The 17,124-nt window shown below is 41.3% G+C and overlaps 1 protein-coding gene across 1 annotated transcript in view; it reads right to left on the reverse strand.

Moving 5' to 3' along the window:
* vps13a (vacuolar protein sorting 13 homolog A) overlaps positions 1 to 17,124 on the reverse strand; it is a 330,557-nt gene that overhangs the window by 205,474 nt on the left and 107,959 nt on the right. The window contains exons 21-22 of the mRNA XM_048593475.1: positions 6,953 to 7,085; positions 6,329 to 6,446 (exon numbers count right to left, since the gene is read on the reverse strand). Of these exons, the coding sequence (XP_048449432.1) occupies positions 6,329 to 6,446; positions 6,953 to 7,085 (251 nt within the window). The remainder of the gene's footprint in view (positions 1 to 6,328; positions 6,447 to 6,952; positions 7,086 to 17,124) is intronic.

Below are 17,124 nucleotides of genomic sequence, written 5' to 3' on the forward strand. Positions count from 1 at the left end.
CGAGAGGGATGGATTTTAAAAACAGGGAGGCTACGCTGCAGCTGTTTAGGGTCCTGGTGAGGCCTGTGTGCAGTTTTGGTCTCCTTACTTGAGAAGAGATATACTAGCACTGGAGGGGGTGTAGAGGAGATTCACTCGGTTGATTCCAGAGTTGAGAGGGTTGGATTATGAGGAGAGACTGAGTAGACTGGGATTATACTCATTGGAATTTAGAAGAATGAGGGGAGATCTTATAGAAACATGTAAGATTATGAAGGGAATAGATAAGGTGGAGGCAGGGAGGTTGTTTCCGCTAGCAGGTGAAACTAGGACTAGAGGGCATCGCCTCAAAATAAAGGGAAGCAGATGTAGGACTGAGGTCAGGAGGAACTTCTTCACCCAAAGGGTTGTGAATCTGTGGAATTCCCTGCCCAGTGAAGCGGTTGAAGCTACCTCACTGAATGTTTTTAAGGCAAGGCTAGATAAATTTTTGAACAGTAAAGGAATTAAGGGTTATGGTGAGCGAGCAGGTAAGTGGAGCTGGGTCTCAAAAAGATCAGCCATGATCTTATTAAATGGTGGGGCAGGCTCGAGGGGCCAGATGGCCTACTCCTGCTTCTAGTTCTTATGTTCTTATGTACTGGACTCCTCCATTTGTGAGAAGAAAGGTATTTGCAGAGGCTCCAGATAATTTGATTGTCCACAACTGGATTTAGCAGAAATCAGAGTTTAGATCTTATCCACTATTTGTAGGGTTGCTTAGCCCTGACCATTACATCCTCTTAGAATGTTTGCCTTACAAGTTGTCATATGGTGTAACTTCACCAAATTGAAACCTCATTTTTCGGTATGCCCAGTGCTAATCCCAGCATGTCCTCCTAGGCTACTGCAGAAATTGAGTAAAGACAGAAATGAAGATGTAACAATCATGGGATTGGCCTGGTATTTGCACAGCAATAAAGGAGGAGGGCGTTAAAGGATATTCAAGAGACATGGAACAAAGTGGGAAGTTCAAAAGGAGAAACAGTGTTAATAGAATATAAAGACCGTAAGCACATTTATAATCTATGAAAATGTTGCTATTATGTTAAGCCATAGCCAATGCTTGTCTTTGGCTTCATAGTAGGTGTCTGTTGCTGGCAAACAATCTGAGTCTTGAGGCTTTGTTAAGGAGACGCAAGTATTAGGTAGCAGTCAAAAATTTGATCAAAGATTTAACAAATATTGGTATTTATGCATTTAATATTGAACTGGTCAATCATGCTCAATTTAGATTCATTTCGGAGATTCCTTTTGCTTAACAGTAAATTTTGAGGTAAGTGAACTGTTGGACAGAAGATCACAATTACAAAATTCATAATTTTCAAAGAACTTTGGGAGGCACCATGTTGTAGGCTTCTGGAACATCTGTTTCAAACTGAAACATGCCAGATGAAGTGTGTAACCAGGGTGGCAAGGGCCTAGACCCTTTTCTGATGAAGGGTCTAGGCCCGAAACGTCAGCCTCTCTGCTCCTATGATGCTGCTTGGCCTGCTGTGTTCATCCAGCCCTGCACCTTGTTGTCTCAGATTCTCCAGCATCTGCAGTTCCTACTATCTCTGGCAAGACATTCAGCTGGAAGGAATAAAGTTTGTTTGCATCAGGGAAATCCAATGTGTGTGTGCTGGGAAGGTTCGCTTCAAGTTCTGCAACCTTTTTAATGAGCAGCTTATCTGTAATGGACACACAATGGGATGAGTCTGTCCCTGGCTTTGTTTTGCCTCTCCTTTTCATGCCATCTTCACACTTCCATTTTTCAAAGTCAAAATGGCTGATACACATTCTTGAACTTTGGCTGTCTCTCTCTCTGTCACTGACAACACTTGGCACTCCCACACCATTCCTGATGCCTCCAGCAGCTGCCCCTAACCCAATTCCCCAACTCTGGCCACAGGGTGCTGTGACGTTGCTCGTTTAATTCTGGGAGTGAACTTCGCAATCAGTGCGCGTATGAAGGGCATCATCTTGAAAAAACCTGGTGTTAAGGAATGGTCAGCCCCAAACATTACATTACTGTTTCCATCTCTCCTTCCTTCTCCAACCAAAAGAAATAGGAGACGCAAGGTTCAGAGGAGAGGGATTTCAAATCAACTTGGACTATAACCTGGTGTCATGTGACTTCTGACTTTGTCCACCACAATCCAATACTGGTACTTTCACATCAGAGGAGAGTAGACAGAACATTGTGAGAGGAAGGTCAGCAGTGAGTTCCAGCAGGTAAAGGAGCGCAAGCCTAAATAGCTTCTGGAAACCTTTGCTGGTGAGTAGCAGGTAAGTTTTCAGAAATTATTATCAGAGCAGAGAGCACCAGCAGCTTCAATTCAGTATTAAAAGTGTTTGACATTGTAAGGATTAATTAAGTTAAAGAGGTAAGACATTGCAGGAGAGCTCCAAATCATAGCCTGCTCCTCTCGCTTGATGTGGGAAGCTGGGCACATTTTCTGTGCCCAGGACCTGCATGTGTGCAAGAAGTGTCTCCAGCTGCACTTCCTGGAAGCCCGAATTTTGGAGTCAGAGCAGCATCTGGGGACACTGTGGAGTATTCGGAAAGCGGGGAATATTGTGCATAGCATGTAGAGACAGGTAGTCACACCACAGGCTCAGACTCTACAGGCAGGAAGGGAATGGGTGATCACCAGCAGAGCAGGAGGGCTCCTGCAAAAACAGATGTACCATTTTGGATAATGTTGAAGGGAATGGTCTCACAGGGGCTAACAGCAGCAGCCAAGTTCATGGCACCATGGTTGGCTCTGCGGCAGAGGGAGGGAGAAATAGGCATTGAATCCTCTATAACCATAGAATTTCTATCATGAGGGAAATAGATAGGGCTTTTGTGTGGCTACAAACGAAGGTCCAGAATTGTGTTCCCTCCCTAGTGCTAGGGTCCTGGATGCCTTGGAGCTGTTGCAGGACATTATGGAGGGGGGAGGGCGAACAGCCAGTGATTGTAGTGCATATTGGTACTAATGTCATAGGTCAAAAAAAAAGGTGATGAAGTCCTAAAAGCAAAATATAAAGAACTAGGAAGAAAGTTGAAATACAAGAACTGAAAAGGTACTTCTCAGGATTACTATCAGTGCCACAAGCTAGTTTGGTGTTGGTGGGTTGCTTGGTTGAGTGGTTGAAGAGGGTTTAAACTAGTGTGGCAGGGGTATGGGAATCAGAGGAGTAGGGGCAGTAAATGCAGAAATGGAGGGAGAAGTAGAAACCAAGACAAACGTAACTAAGAACAACAAAAGGCAGGGAAACGGTGCTGAAAACAGCAGAGGAGATGATCTGAAATACACGTGTTTCAGTGCGAGAAGTATAATAGGCAGGGTAGATGAACTTAGAGCTTTAGTTAGTAATTGGGAACTATGGCATTATTGCAATTACAGGAGACTTAGGTGAAAGACAGACAGGCAGCTGACATGTCCCAGGATTTAAACTTTTCAAGTGTGATAGAAGGGGATGTAAAAGGGGTAGGCGAGTTGCAATACTGGTAAAAGAGTATCTCACAGCTGTACTCAGGGAGGATACATCAGACGACTCACATAGAGGGGCAATATATGAGTGGAACAGAGGAATAGGAAAGATGAAATCACAACGTTGGGAGTATACTACAGGCCTCCCAACAGCCAGCAGGAGATAGAGGAAAGAATATGTCAACAGGTTTTGGAAAGATGCAAAAACAGCATGATTGTTTAGGTTGGGTGATTTTAACTTCCCCTATGTTCACTGGGGCTCACTTCGTGCTGGGGGTTGGATGGGGCAGAGTTTGTAGGGACCATTCAGGAGGGTTTCTTGACACAGTATATAAACAGTCCAATGAGGGAAGGGGTCATACTGGATCTGATTTTGGGAAATGAGCCCAACCGTGAGAGAGAAGTTTCAGTGGGGAAGCATTTCGGGAGTAGTGACCATAATACCATAATTAAGATACGCATGGATAAGGATAACAGCAATCCTCAGGTCAACATATTAAATTGGGGGAAGGTGAGCTACAACAATATTAGGCAGGAACTGGACAATATTGATTGAAAGTGGCTGTTTGAGGGTAAATTCACTTAGGACATGTGAGAGTATTTCAAGTGGCAGCGACACGTTCTTACAAGAATGAAGGATAGGTATGGCAAGTTATGTGAACCTTGGATGACCAGGGATGTTACAACCTTGGTCAAAGAGAAAAAGGAAGCATACATAAGGTTGAGGAAGATGGGAACTGACAAAGTCCTTGAGGTATATAAGGAAAGTAAGAAAGAACATAAACAAGTAATGAGAAGGGCTAAAAAGGGGTCATGAAAAGTCGTTAGCAAACAGGATTAAGGAGAATCCCAAGGCTTTTAGTACATATATAAAAATCAAGAGGCTAGCAGGGAAAGGGTTGGCCCATTCCATGACAAAGGAGGAATCTATGCGTGGAGCCAGGAGAGTTGGACGAGGTTTCACCAAAGAGAAGGAACTGGTGGAGGATGATCTCGGGGAAGGGAGTGTTGAATTTCTAAGCCAAGTTGCTGTTAAAAAGGAAGAAGTATTGTGCGTTTTAAAAGGCATTAAGATAGATAAGTCCCTAGATCCTGATGGGATCTATCCCAGAATATTAAGGGAGGCAAGAGAACAAATTGCTAGAGTACTGACAGACATCTTTGTATCCTCTTTGGCCACAGGTGAGGTCCCAGAGGCCTACAGAATAGCCAATGGTGTCCCATTTTTTTAAACAGGGTGGCAGGGATAATCCAGCAAATTATGGGCCTGTGAGCCTCACGTCATTGGTGGGGAAGTTATTGGAAAAGTTTCTCAGAGACAAGATCTATATGCATTTAGAAGCAAATGGACTTATTAGTGATAGGCAGCATTATTGTACAGGGGAGGTTGTGCTTCGCTAATTTGATTGAGTTTTTTTGAGGTGGTGGTGAAGATGAGTGATGAGGGAAAAGCATTTGATGTTGTCTACATAGACTTCAGTAAAGCCTTTGACTAGGTATCTCATGGCAGACTGGTACAAAAGGTGAAGTCACATGGTATCAGGGATGAGCTTGCAAGATGGATACAGAACTGGGTAATTAAGGGAGACAGAGGGCAGAGGTGGAACGATGCTTTTCAGAATAGAGGGTTGTGACTAGTGATGTTCCAAAGGGATCAGTGCTGGGACCTCTGATGTTCGTGGTCTACATAAATGATTTGGGAGGAAAACGTGGCTGGTCTAATTAGTAAGTTTGCAGATGATACAAAGATTGGAGGAGTTGAAGATAGTGAGGAGGATTGTCAGAGGGTATAGCAGGACATAGATCAGTTGGATGCATGGACAGAAAAATGACAGACGGAGTTTAATCCAGACAAATGTGGTGATGCACTTTGGAAGGTCAAGTATAGGTGGAAATTATCTGGTGAATGGCAGAACCCTTAGGAATATTGATATGCAGAGGGATCTGGGTGTGCAGGTCCAGAGACCTCTGAAGGTGGCAGTGCAGGTAGATAAGGTAGTAAAAAAGGCCTATGGCATGCTTGCCTTCATTGGAAGGGGCTTTGAGTATAAGGATAGGCAAGTTATGCTGTAGCTTTATAGAACTTTAGTTAAGCCACACTTAGAATAGTGCATACAATGCTGGTCACCATACTACCAGAAGGATGTGGATGCTTTGGAGAGGGTACAGAAAAGTTTCCAGGCACCATCCTGATAAAAGGGAGATTTTAGCTATGAAGAAAGGTTAGATAGACCGAGTTTGTTTTCACTGAATACAAGAGGTTGAGGGACAACCTGAAAGAAGTTTAAAAGATTGTGAATAGCATGGATACAGCGGCAAGTATGAGACTTTTTCTCAGGGTGGGAGAGGTCAATTACTAGGGGACACAATTCAAGGTTTGGAGGGTGGGGGGGGGGGGGGAGGCGGGGGGAGTAAATTTAAAAGAGATGTATGAGGCAAGTTTTTCACATAAAGGGTGATGAGTGCCTGGAATGCACTCCCAGAGGAGGTGGTGGAAGCAGACACAATAGCAGCATTTAAGCAGCACCTGGATGAATAGATGAAAAGGAAGGGAATAGAGGGATACAGATCCTGTAATTGAAGACAGTTTTAGTAGGGAATGGCAAAATGTGTTGGTGCAAGCTTGGATGGCTGAAGGGTACGTTCCTGTGCTGTACTGTTTTTTTGTTCAAAGATGCTGAGCATTAACAATACTGATGTTGTTTAATATATCAAAATGCAATAATACATCAATTCTTGATTTTATTCCTCTAAACTGTCATAGCACTATTCCTAAACATTTTAGTTAAATGTACTTTAAACATTTAAGCCTCAACTATTGTCCATCTGAATACATACAAACTTACTTTGGCATTCTTGGATCAGAGACAACCATTGCTCTGCATAACTCGAGCTTTAAATCCATGGGTTGCAATATGTGCTGAGATGATTTCTTTTCTTTGCGAGCTGTTTTCCAATCCTCATCTAAATCAAAATACCAAAGCTAGTTAAGCCTCTTCAAAACAATTTACTTTCCATAACTATCAAAATATGGGAATTAGCTTTTCAACACCAAAATCAAAATTTCAAGCTTATTTTTTAATCAACAAAAAGCTACATTGCTTATTTAAACAGTCAATATTTATTAAAAACTGAAAGAACAGGGGATGCTGTATATCAGAAACTAAAACAGAAGTTGCTGGAAAAGCTCAGCGGATATGGCAGCCACTGTGAACAGAAAGCAAAATGAGTGTTTTGGGTCCGGTGACCCTTCTTCAGAATCTTCTGAGGAATGGTCACTGGACCCGAAATGTTAACACTGATTCCGCTTTACAGATACTGCCAGATCCGCTGAGCTTTTCCTGTAGTCAATATTTACTGTCACTCAAAATACCATTATTAAACTTCAACTCATTGGTTATATTAACAGAAAGGCCATTAAGTACCTAGCAGTAGATTCACAAATTTTAAATATTTAAGTAGATACATACGTGGTTTAGCATAGAGAAGTTGAACACTACTCAGCTGGATATCAAAACAGTCATAGGCTCTGGCCATGATATCCTCCAAGGTGCTTTCTCCAGCAGTAATTTGTGGCAGACGCGCACGACTTTTACTCATCATCTTAAAGATTAAAAAAAAACAAATTACAAAACATTTAAAAATGACAGAGTTAAGAATTTTATTCTGTTTACACAATTCGACAAAGACATCTTGCCATTAAAAAAAATGTTGAGAACAAAAAATTATACAGTACCAAGTTAAAGAAAGTTATTTATTTGGTCAGTATTTTTGTGATAATTGAAAATAAATGCCATTTTTATTGTTTAAGTTTTTCTGAGAAAAGAGTGCTTTCCAAATCAGCACTGTATGGGTAACAAATTTGACTCATTGGCACTGTTTTGAGAGTATTACAAATACTTCAAGACATCTATCAAACACCAATGATACACTCAAAGAGCTATCTGGAAAACTGTACCAAATGCCATAATATTGAGGACATTTGCACACAAGGTGAATGCCAATTACAAATACATACAATACAATATATCAATGTACAAAAGGAAGGAACCCCTTAACTTCAGTAGTTGGTTGACTTCTTTTAGCTTATACTATAAAAAGGTAAAGATGTTATAGTCCTAGAGAGAGATGACTGGTAGTGGTTTGAGCAGAGGGTCATCACACCTCAGTATAAAACTTTCAATGTGTTGCTGCTTCTGATTGCAAAAAATTGACAGAGAATAATGCAAGACATTTCTGCTGACCTCAAAAGGTTCTGAGCAAACTAGTTGCTTCCAGATAGGCTTTTCCCATGGATTATAGCATGGCTTGGAGAATGAGCAGAAGCCCTGCAGAGGAAGACTTGCTGTTATAAGTTTGGGTGGAAAGAAGGACCCTCAGGAGCTTAGATCTATCCAAGATATTTAAGGGCCAAATCTCCTTGAACCTTCAGGACCAGGCCTTTGCAGTATGACTCTGCTACAGTAAGGATATCCTCACCAAAATCTACAACAATGGTAAATCTCAAGGCCGCAAAAACTGAATTAATAGCGACTGTGAAGGTGACCATAGAAAAGAACCTTTATGGAGCTGGAGTTACGTTAATATCTCAATTTTCCATCCTATATTACAAAAGGGATATTATTGAGCCTCTTAATTCAGATAGCCAATTACACATTATGCCCATTTGACAGAAAAAGTAATTACACCATATTTTCAGGTACATTTCCTCTGATAATGACTACAATTGCACACATTTTAGGTATTTTCCATTATTATTTTAAAAATCTACAAGGAGGGACACAGCAGGCATGAAGGAAAGTATTTCACTGACTTCAAGGTTTCTGAATAAATCAGTTGCTCCCAGATATAGGAGCACGGATAGGCATGGCCCTTGGAATGGAACATGACTGGAGGATGAACACACCAGAGGTAGAAGCTGATGAAAAAAAACAGAGGTAGAGGGATAGCTTGAAGGGGATGTTGGAAATTCATGGTGGGAGTCATGGTGGGTTAAGATGACAGAGGGGGATGAGAGCAGAGGCAGGCGTGAGAAGCAACCGATTTTTCAGTAACAAAGACTGTAGATAGTCTTAGAGAATGACAAACAAACAATTTTGGATCTAGAAGGCTCAGCTGCAGATTGCACTCTCTCAACACATGACTGCAGTTCATCCAATGAGCTGGCATCTCATTATCTTGACTCAATGTCCCAAATGCAGATAATGTCTGATCTATCAATATGACAGCCAGTGGCACTGTGAATAAAATTAGTTAACAATGCAGCGTCTTCATCACCTCTTTTTGGCTCATCCAATGCCTGACCAGGCTGCACCTGCCAGGTACCAGAAAGTAAACAGATGCAGTGCAAAGAAGAGGAGAAACAAGGACAAGGGATTATGCAGTGAAGGGTAGTGGGAGTAGTTTTGAGGACACTGTCACCTTTGATGGCTTCAGTATCACCACTGACCAGAGCCTTAAAAGTGGTCAGCCTAGTAATAGCCAAGACAGTTTTCACAGGAATTAAGAAACACAGTTGCACCCGACCCTTTTGATTAGCCCCTGCTGATTCTGCTTCTATGCCACCTTGTTCTGTAACAGCAATAAGTATTTCAGTAAGTGTAGAGGAATACGTTTGGGTGATTGAACTGCAACTACAGTTCAACGAAAGAAGCTATCTTTAGCATAGCTGATAACATCACTTGCAATGATATCAGGTCACATTGTGGACAGTGCATAAACATCACACTATAAGATGGTTCTAAACATTATTAATCATGGATAACATTGATCAATAGTTAGAAATGCCTCAATTGAGGAGACAGGATGTAGAATCGGTTTGTGCCAAGATGAGGAATAGGTGGTGAAAAGTCACTAGTCTACAAATCTCTTAACAGTAACCATAATGCTGGACAAAGTATATACAACATAGAACTGTAAAGCACAGGAACCAGGCCCTTGGCCCGCGATGTTGTGCTGAACATGACACCAAATTGAATTAATCCCTTCTGCTTGTCCTTGGTCCAATTCTTTCCATTCCTTGCATATTCACGTGCTTATCTAAAAGTGCCTTAAATGCCCTTATCGTACCTACCTTGACCATCATCCCCAGCAGCATGTTCCACACTCCTACCACTCTGTAAAAAACTTGCCCCTCATATCTCTTTTGAATTTTCCCCCTTTCACATTAAATGCATACCGCCTAGTATTAGACATTTCAACTCTGGGGAAAAAGGTTGACTGTCAATCTTATCTACACATCTCATCATTTTACAGACTTCTATCAAGTCTCCCCTCCGCCATTCCAGAGAAAACAACTCGAGTTGTCCCAGCCTCTCTATATAGTTTATACCCTCTAATCCAGGCAGCATCCTGGTAAAAGAGACAACAAGGTGCAGGGCTGGATGAACACAGCAGGCCAAGCAGCATCATAGGAGCAGAAAGGCTGACGTTTCGGGCCTAGACCCTTCATCAGAAAAGGGGAAGGGGAAGGGGGTTCTGAAATAAATAGGGAGAGAGTGGGAGGCGGATAGAAGATGGATAGAGGCAGTGGGAGAGAGATCCCCTGAGGTTTGTCCGGAGGGAGGAGGGTAACTTCTTCAGGCTAGGCATCCTTAGAAGAGGCTTCGCAGTGGGTTTAAAATTGAGCCAGCATCCTGGTAAACGTCTTCTGCACCCTCTCTAAAGTCTCCACATCCTTCCTGTAATGCGGCAACCGGAACTGAACGCAATACACTACGTGTGGCCTCAAGAAAGTCTTCTAAAGCTGCAACATGACATCCTGCCTCTTGTTCTCAATTCCCTGACCAATAAAGGCAAGTATGCCACACACCTACTTTACCACCCAATCTACTTGCACGGCCACTTTCAGGGAGCTATGGACTTGAACCCTGAGATCCCTCTGTACATCAATGCTGTTCAGGGTCCTGACATTCAATGTTAAGGAAAAGTATACAGTTAATCTCCCAAAAGTACAACACCTCACACCTACCTGGATTAAACTCCATCTGCCATTTCTCCACCCATATCTGCAAATGATCTATATCCTGCTGTATCCTTTGACAACTTTCTACACTATCCACTCCTCCACTGATCTCTGCATCATCTGCAAACTTACTAACCCACCTATTTACATTTTCATCCAAATCATATCTATATATCACAAACAGCAGACGTCCCAGCATGGACACCTGCAAAACACCAGTAGTCACAAAGCTCCAGCCTGAAAAACACTCTTCCGCTATTACCCTCTGTCTTCTATGGGCAAGTCAATTCTGAATCCATGTGGCCAAGTCACCACGGATCTCCTGCATCTTAATCTTCTGGATGAGCCTACCATGAGGGACCTTGTCAAAAGCCTCACTAAAATCCATGTAAACAATATCCACTGCTCTACCTTCATTGATCACCTTTGTCACCTCCTCAAAAAATTCCAATCAAGTTGGTAAAGTATGAGAAGAAATATTGGGTGCGTGCGATAAAGGGATGGCAATAATCATGAGTGATTTCAATCCACATATAAACCACGAAACAAAAAAATCAGACTGGCAAAAAGGGTCTGGATGAGGAGCTCACGGAAAGCTTTTGTATGAAGTTTCTTTTAGAAATAATGTGTATTTTAAGTGTGACAGGGTTAATTTAAGGTCTCAGACTAAAGGCAACCCTAGGTTACAGCAACCACAATACAATTGAATTTTACATCCAGTTTTCAAGATAGAATTTTGGGTCTAAGGCAAGCATTTTAAAATTAAATAAAGTGCATCCACTTAGGTGGAAAGCTGAGCTAGCTGAAGTGAACTGCCATACTCGGCAGGGTGACAAATCAACAGAGACACACTTTAGACATTTAAGGAGATGTTTCAGAATACTCAAAATTCTTCCAGATCTCTCCTTCCCTCTTCCAAGTTTAGATTGCTCATATCAGATGCTCAGATAACATTGCCACCTGCAGTACACAATCTAATGGTCTACTTGTTACAACATAAATTTAAACCTTCTACCCAGTTACTGATAAGGCCAAATATATTTGATTATTGCTAGGGTTAGGATGAAAAGATCCAAACAAGTTTCTTTATTAAAGAATAAAAGTAGAAATAAAATGTGAAAATTGGATTTATTCAAAGTTGATTAACAGTTAGAAATATTAAAGTATAAATGTTTCTGATAATTAATATTTTAAACCACTTTTATCCTATACCCAGCATCATTAAAGCAAACTGATTAATTATCAGAATGCATTTATGGGACCTTACTACATGTAAATGGTCTGTGTTTTTTGCCTTACGACAGTGACTATATTCTGAGATGTATTTTGCCGACTGTGAAAGGCTTTGGGACACTCAGATTGAGAGTGATGCACTATCAATGCAAGTCCACTTTTTTCTAATCTAATCTCAGTTTTAGAAAGAAAATCTGGTTTTCTAGGGGTTAAAAAAAAGCGTACCAATATTATACATACGAAAAGTATTTGTTTAAAACAAAGCAGAACTCAATTTGTTGTGCTTTTTTAAAAAAATTCTCAGTACAATTCATCACAAAATTGACAAAACCACTGCAAAAGATCACCATCACAGCATAAATTCAGCTTCTACAATCTATTCTGCTAATTTAAAAATGCCCCTCTCATATCATTTTTTGTATATTTTAAGAATCTGGTAACTCTCAAATTTAATTAGCCAATATCAGTCAACCAAAAATTGGGTCACTTAGAGGAGAAGGATTAGACACTAATTAAAGTGTTCACAGTAGAAATTCAGAGTAGATTTCATCCTAGAGTCTTAAAAGAAGTAGCTACAGAGACAATTGATTCATTAGTTTTAATTTTCCAAAACATATTACATTCGAGGAAGGTTCCTGTAAATTGGAAAATAGCTAAGATAACTCTTTTAGAGAATTTAATGAAGGATACCATGTTCTTGGCTTTATTAATATGAGCATAGAGGTGATAGTGAATTTGTACAAGACATTTGTTTACCTTAATCTGATTACTATATACAGTCCTGGGCACCACGTCAGAGGAAAGACATGGATGAGAATGTTGAAGGAATTTACCAGTATGATTCCAGGAATGAGAAACTTCAATTATGAGGCTGGATTGAAGAAATAAATAATGTCCTCCTTGGAAAGAAGGCAGCTGAGGGGAGATTTAATAAAGATTTTCAAAACCATAAGTGGATTGTATAGGTAAACTGTTCCCGCTTGTAAAAGAAAGCGAGAAAGGACATAGATTTGAAGTGCAAATAAGGGATAATTACTTGCAGGTATAATTAGTATGTTTGCAAATGACAGAAAGCAAGAAAAAAAAAATCACTGGTGTTGTTGATAGCGAGGATGATCTCAGGCTGCAGTCTTATATTGATCAACAAGTAAATCGGGAAGAGCAATGGCAGGTGCAATTTAATCCTGGTAAGTGCGAGGTGATGCATTTTGGGAGGTGTTATAATGGAACGGTATGCACAATAAATGGTAGGTCCCTAGGGAGCACTGAGGAACAAAGGTACCTTGGCATACAAGTCTATAGATCCCCAAAGGCATCAGCACAGGTAGACAGGATGGTGAAGGCAACAGAAGGGATGCTTTCCTTCATTACCAGGAGTGTCGAATATAGGAGCAAAGAAGTCTTGTTACAACTTTATTAAATATTAAATAACTTTATTTCGGCCACAGACGGAATATTATATGCAGTTCAGATCACCACACTCTCAGAAGGATGTGACTGCACTGGAGAGGATGCAGAGAAGATTCACCAGCACACTGCCCAAGGTCGCAAGTCTCAGTTATTAGGAGAAATTGGATATACTGGGTTTGCTTTCCCTGGAGTAGATTAGTGAATCTGATTGAGGTGTACAAAATTATAAGTGGTATAGATATGGTAAATCGTGAGAACCTTTTCCCCATGGCAGATCTGTCCAAAACTAGAGGACACAAGTTTAAGGTGAGGTGTATGTTGTGTAGAGAGGATCAGAGAGAATTTTCTTTCACCCAGAGAGGCTAGAAATATACAACATTCCACCTATAGGGGTAGTGGAGGCAGATACTCTCCCAACATTCAAGAAGCATCTGGATGAACATTTAAAATGCCAGGGCATTGTAAGCAATGGACCAAGTGCAGGTAAATGGGATTAGTAATAGTTTGGTGTTTGTTGATTAGCACAGACATGTTGGACCAAAAGGCCTGTTTCTGGACTGTAAGACTTTATGACTATGACTTGGTTATAACAGGACACTTGGATAAGTGGACGTAAATCAGGTGGAGCCAACTTGGTTTCAAAGGTAAATCATGTTTAATTAATTTATTGGAGTTCTTTTGAGATATAACTTGTTCGGTGCATGAAGGGGAACCAGTGGATACATTGTACTTAGATTTCTATAAAAGGTATTTGATAAGGTGCCACATCAAAAGATTATTGCAGAAAATAAAAACTGTTGGGATAGCATATTGGCATGGACAGAAGATTGGTTGCTTAACATGAAGCAAGTAGGTCTCAAGTCTTTTTCAGGCTGGCGGGATGTCATGAGTGATGCATCACGGGGGTCAGTGTGCAGCCCCAATTCTTCACGATTCATATAAATGATTTAGATGAAGGAACTGAGGGATGGTAACTAATTTTGCTGATGTCACAAAGTTAGGCAAGAAGTGAGTTGTGAAGAGGACACAAGGAGAACTACACGGTAAACTGAAAATTACCCATTTTGGCAGAGAGATTTTTTTTAAAAATTACCTAAATGGTGAGCAATTGCAGTGCTGATGCAAACAGATCTGGGCATGAATTGTTGAAGGTTAGTACACAGCCAGAGCAAGTAATCAAGAAAACTAATAGAATAGGTCCCATATGGGAGACCAACAGTAAACACAAAGCCCATGGAATCCAAAGAAAGTTGCCTAATTGGATCCAAAATTGGCTGACTAGCAGGAAGCAGAGGGTGATGGTCGATGGGTGTGAATGTGATTGGAAGCCTGTGTCCAGACAGGCTCCTCAGGGATCAATGTTGGGCCCCTTGCTGTATGTGGTATATATTAATGATTTAGACTCAAATATAGGACGTTTGATCAGTAGGTTTGTGGAGGATTCCAAAATTGGTGGACAGTGAGGAAGATAGTCTTAGAGTACAGAAGGAATTAGAAGAGCTGGTCAGATGGGCTGATCAACGGTAAATGGAATTCAATCCAGAGAAGTGAGGGGTGATTCACTTGGATGGGACAAACAAGGCAAGGGGTTACATGCTAAACAGTATGACCTTGAGAAAAACCGAGGATCAGAGGGGCGTTTGTGTGTATAGCCACTGGCCTCTTAAGGGAGCAGGGCAGGTAGATTAAGTGGTTAAGAAGGTAGATGGAATATTTGTATTTATTAATCAAGGCGTAGAGTTTAAGAGCAGGGAGGTTATACTGGAACTGTATAAAACACTGGTTAGGCCATAGCTACAGAATTGTATACAGTTCTGGAATTCACCTTATAAGAGGGACGTGAGCGTACTGGAGAGGGTGCAGAGAGCTTTTACCAGGATGCTGCCTCAGCTGGAGAGATTCAGTTATAAAAAGAGATTGAATAGATTAGTGTTTTGTTTCCTTAAAGCAATTTAGAGTTGAGGCTAAAATTCAGATCTGCCATATTATTGAATGGCAGAGCAGACTCAAAAGGCTGTGCGGCCTATTGTATTCGTTGCCCATATAGAACATAGAACAGTACAGCACAGTACAGACCCTTCATCCCACGATGTTGTGCCGAACTTTTGCCCTAATCCTAAAGTCTATCTAACCTCCACCCCTACCTTATACTATCATCCATAGGCCTATCTAATAGCCGCTTAAATGCCCCCAATGAGGCCGACTCCACTACCCTCTCCGGCAATGCATTCCACGCCCCAACCACTCTCTGAGTAAAGAACCTACCTCTGACGTCTCCCCGATATCTACCTCCACTCACTTTAAAATTATGCCCCCTCCTAATAGCTACCTCCACCCTCGGAAAAAGTCTCTGGCTGTCTACTCTATCTATACCTCTGATCATTCTACACCTCTATCAAGTCACCTCTCATCCTTCGACGTTCTAAAGTGAAAATCCCTAGCTCTCTTAACCTTTCCATGTAAGATCTTCCCTCCATTCCAGGCAACATCCTAGTAAATCTCCTCTGCACCTTTTCCAACACTTCCACATCTTTCCTGTAATGAGGTGACCAGAACTGGACACAATACTCCAGATGTGGCCGAACCAGGCTTTTGTATAGCTGGAGCATAACTTCACGGCTCTTGAACTCAATCCCTCTATTAATGAAAGCTAACACACCATACGCCTTCTTAACAACTCTATCCACCTGGGTGGCAGTTTTCAGGGAACTGTGGACATGAACCCAGAGATCCCTCTGCTCCTCCACACTGCCAAGAATCTTTCCGTTAACCCTGTATTCTGCTTTCAAGTTTGTCCTTCCAAAATGAATCACCTCACACTTTTCAGAGTTAAACTCCATCAGCCACTTCTCAGCCCAGCTCTGTACCCTATCAATGTCCCTTTGTAACCTAGAACAGCCCTCCGCACTGTCCACAACGCGACCCACCTTTGTATAATCCGCGAACTTACTAATCCACCCTTCCACTCCTTCATCCAAATCATTTACAAAAAATCACAAATAGAGGAGCACCCAGAACAGATCCTTGTGGTACACCACTCGTAACTGAGCACCATATGTTCGTATCCCGTTGACTGCAATTTACCTGAACATTAAACAATGCACGTAATAATGGGAAAGCTGGTGATATCATCTATTTTGCGCCACCATTCAAATCGAACTATGACTTCAATATTGTAGGTGATATGAGATGAGCTCTAAAATTTGCTGACATTTTTGTCCTTACTATCTGTATCAAGAAAACTGTAGCTATAGGAAATGGTGTTGTGTCCCTGCCTGTGATTAGACTTCACACCATGCTACTGGAAGCAGTCAGGAAATTTTGGAACCTTGGGTTCTACAATGACAGACAACTGTTCGTTGATTAAAAGTCTTCAAACCACAAAACGATCCACTAAAGTGTTCATCCTGAAGGCATGTATCTTCAGTACATTGTCCACGCTTTGCTGCTGTACAGCAATCTACAGCTCCATCCAAAATAAAAGACACAATAACCTCAAACTACAGTGTCTATGACACATCATTGGCACCACACATGGCAAGACAAAGTCACCAGCTTAGCACTCTTTTTCCACGGCAAATATGCCAAGCTTGTTCATAATAGATAAGCAAAGAAGACTTCGTCGATTTGAGCATGTGCACAGGAGGAAGGTGCCACATCCCCTAAAAGGCAGTCCACACCAAGAGAGCATCAGGGAGCCAAAAGTTTCATTTCAAAGATCCTATCAAAAGAAACCTTCTACATGAACCATGACATGTGGAAACTCTAGCTGACAACTAATACACTGCCAACACTGAATGTGGGCAGAGGTTCACTACCACATGGACCTGTGGCTTCAGCACTGCAAACAAAGCATCAGCAGAGGTCATTTTACATCGTTCACAAGGAGCAACTACACATGTAGCTCCCAGGAAAAACTTTGCCTTTCTAGAATTGGATGTTCAGCCAATAAAAATGCAGATTCTGTCATCTGACTTAGCCAAATTCTGAAGTTGATTCCCATCATCTCTAGCAAATGAATGTTGACAACAACCA

Source organism: Rhincodon typus, chromosome 3, assembly GCF_021869965.1.
Source record: "Rhincodon typus isolate 14 chromosome 3, sRhiTyp1.1, whole genome shotgun sequence".
NCBI lineage: Eukaryota > Metazoa > Chordata > Chondrichthyes > Orectolobiformes > Rhincodontidae > Rhincodon > Rhincodon typus.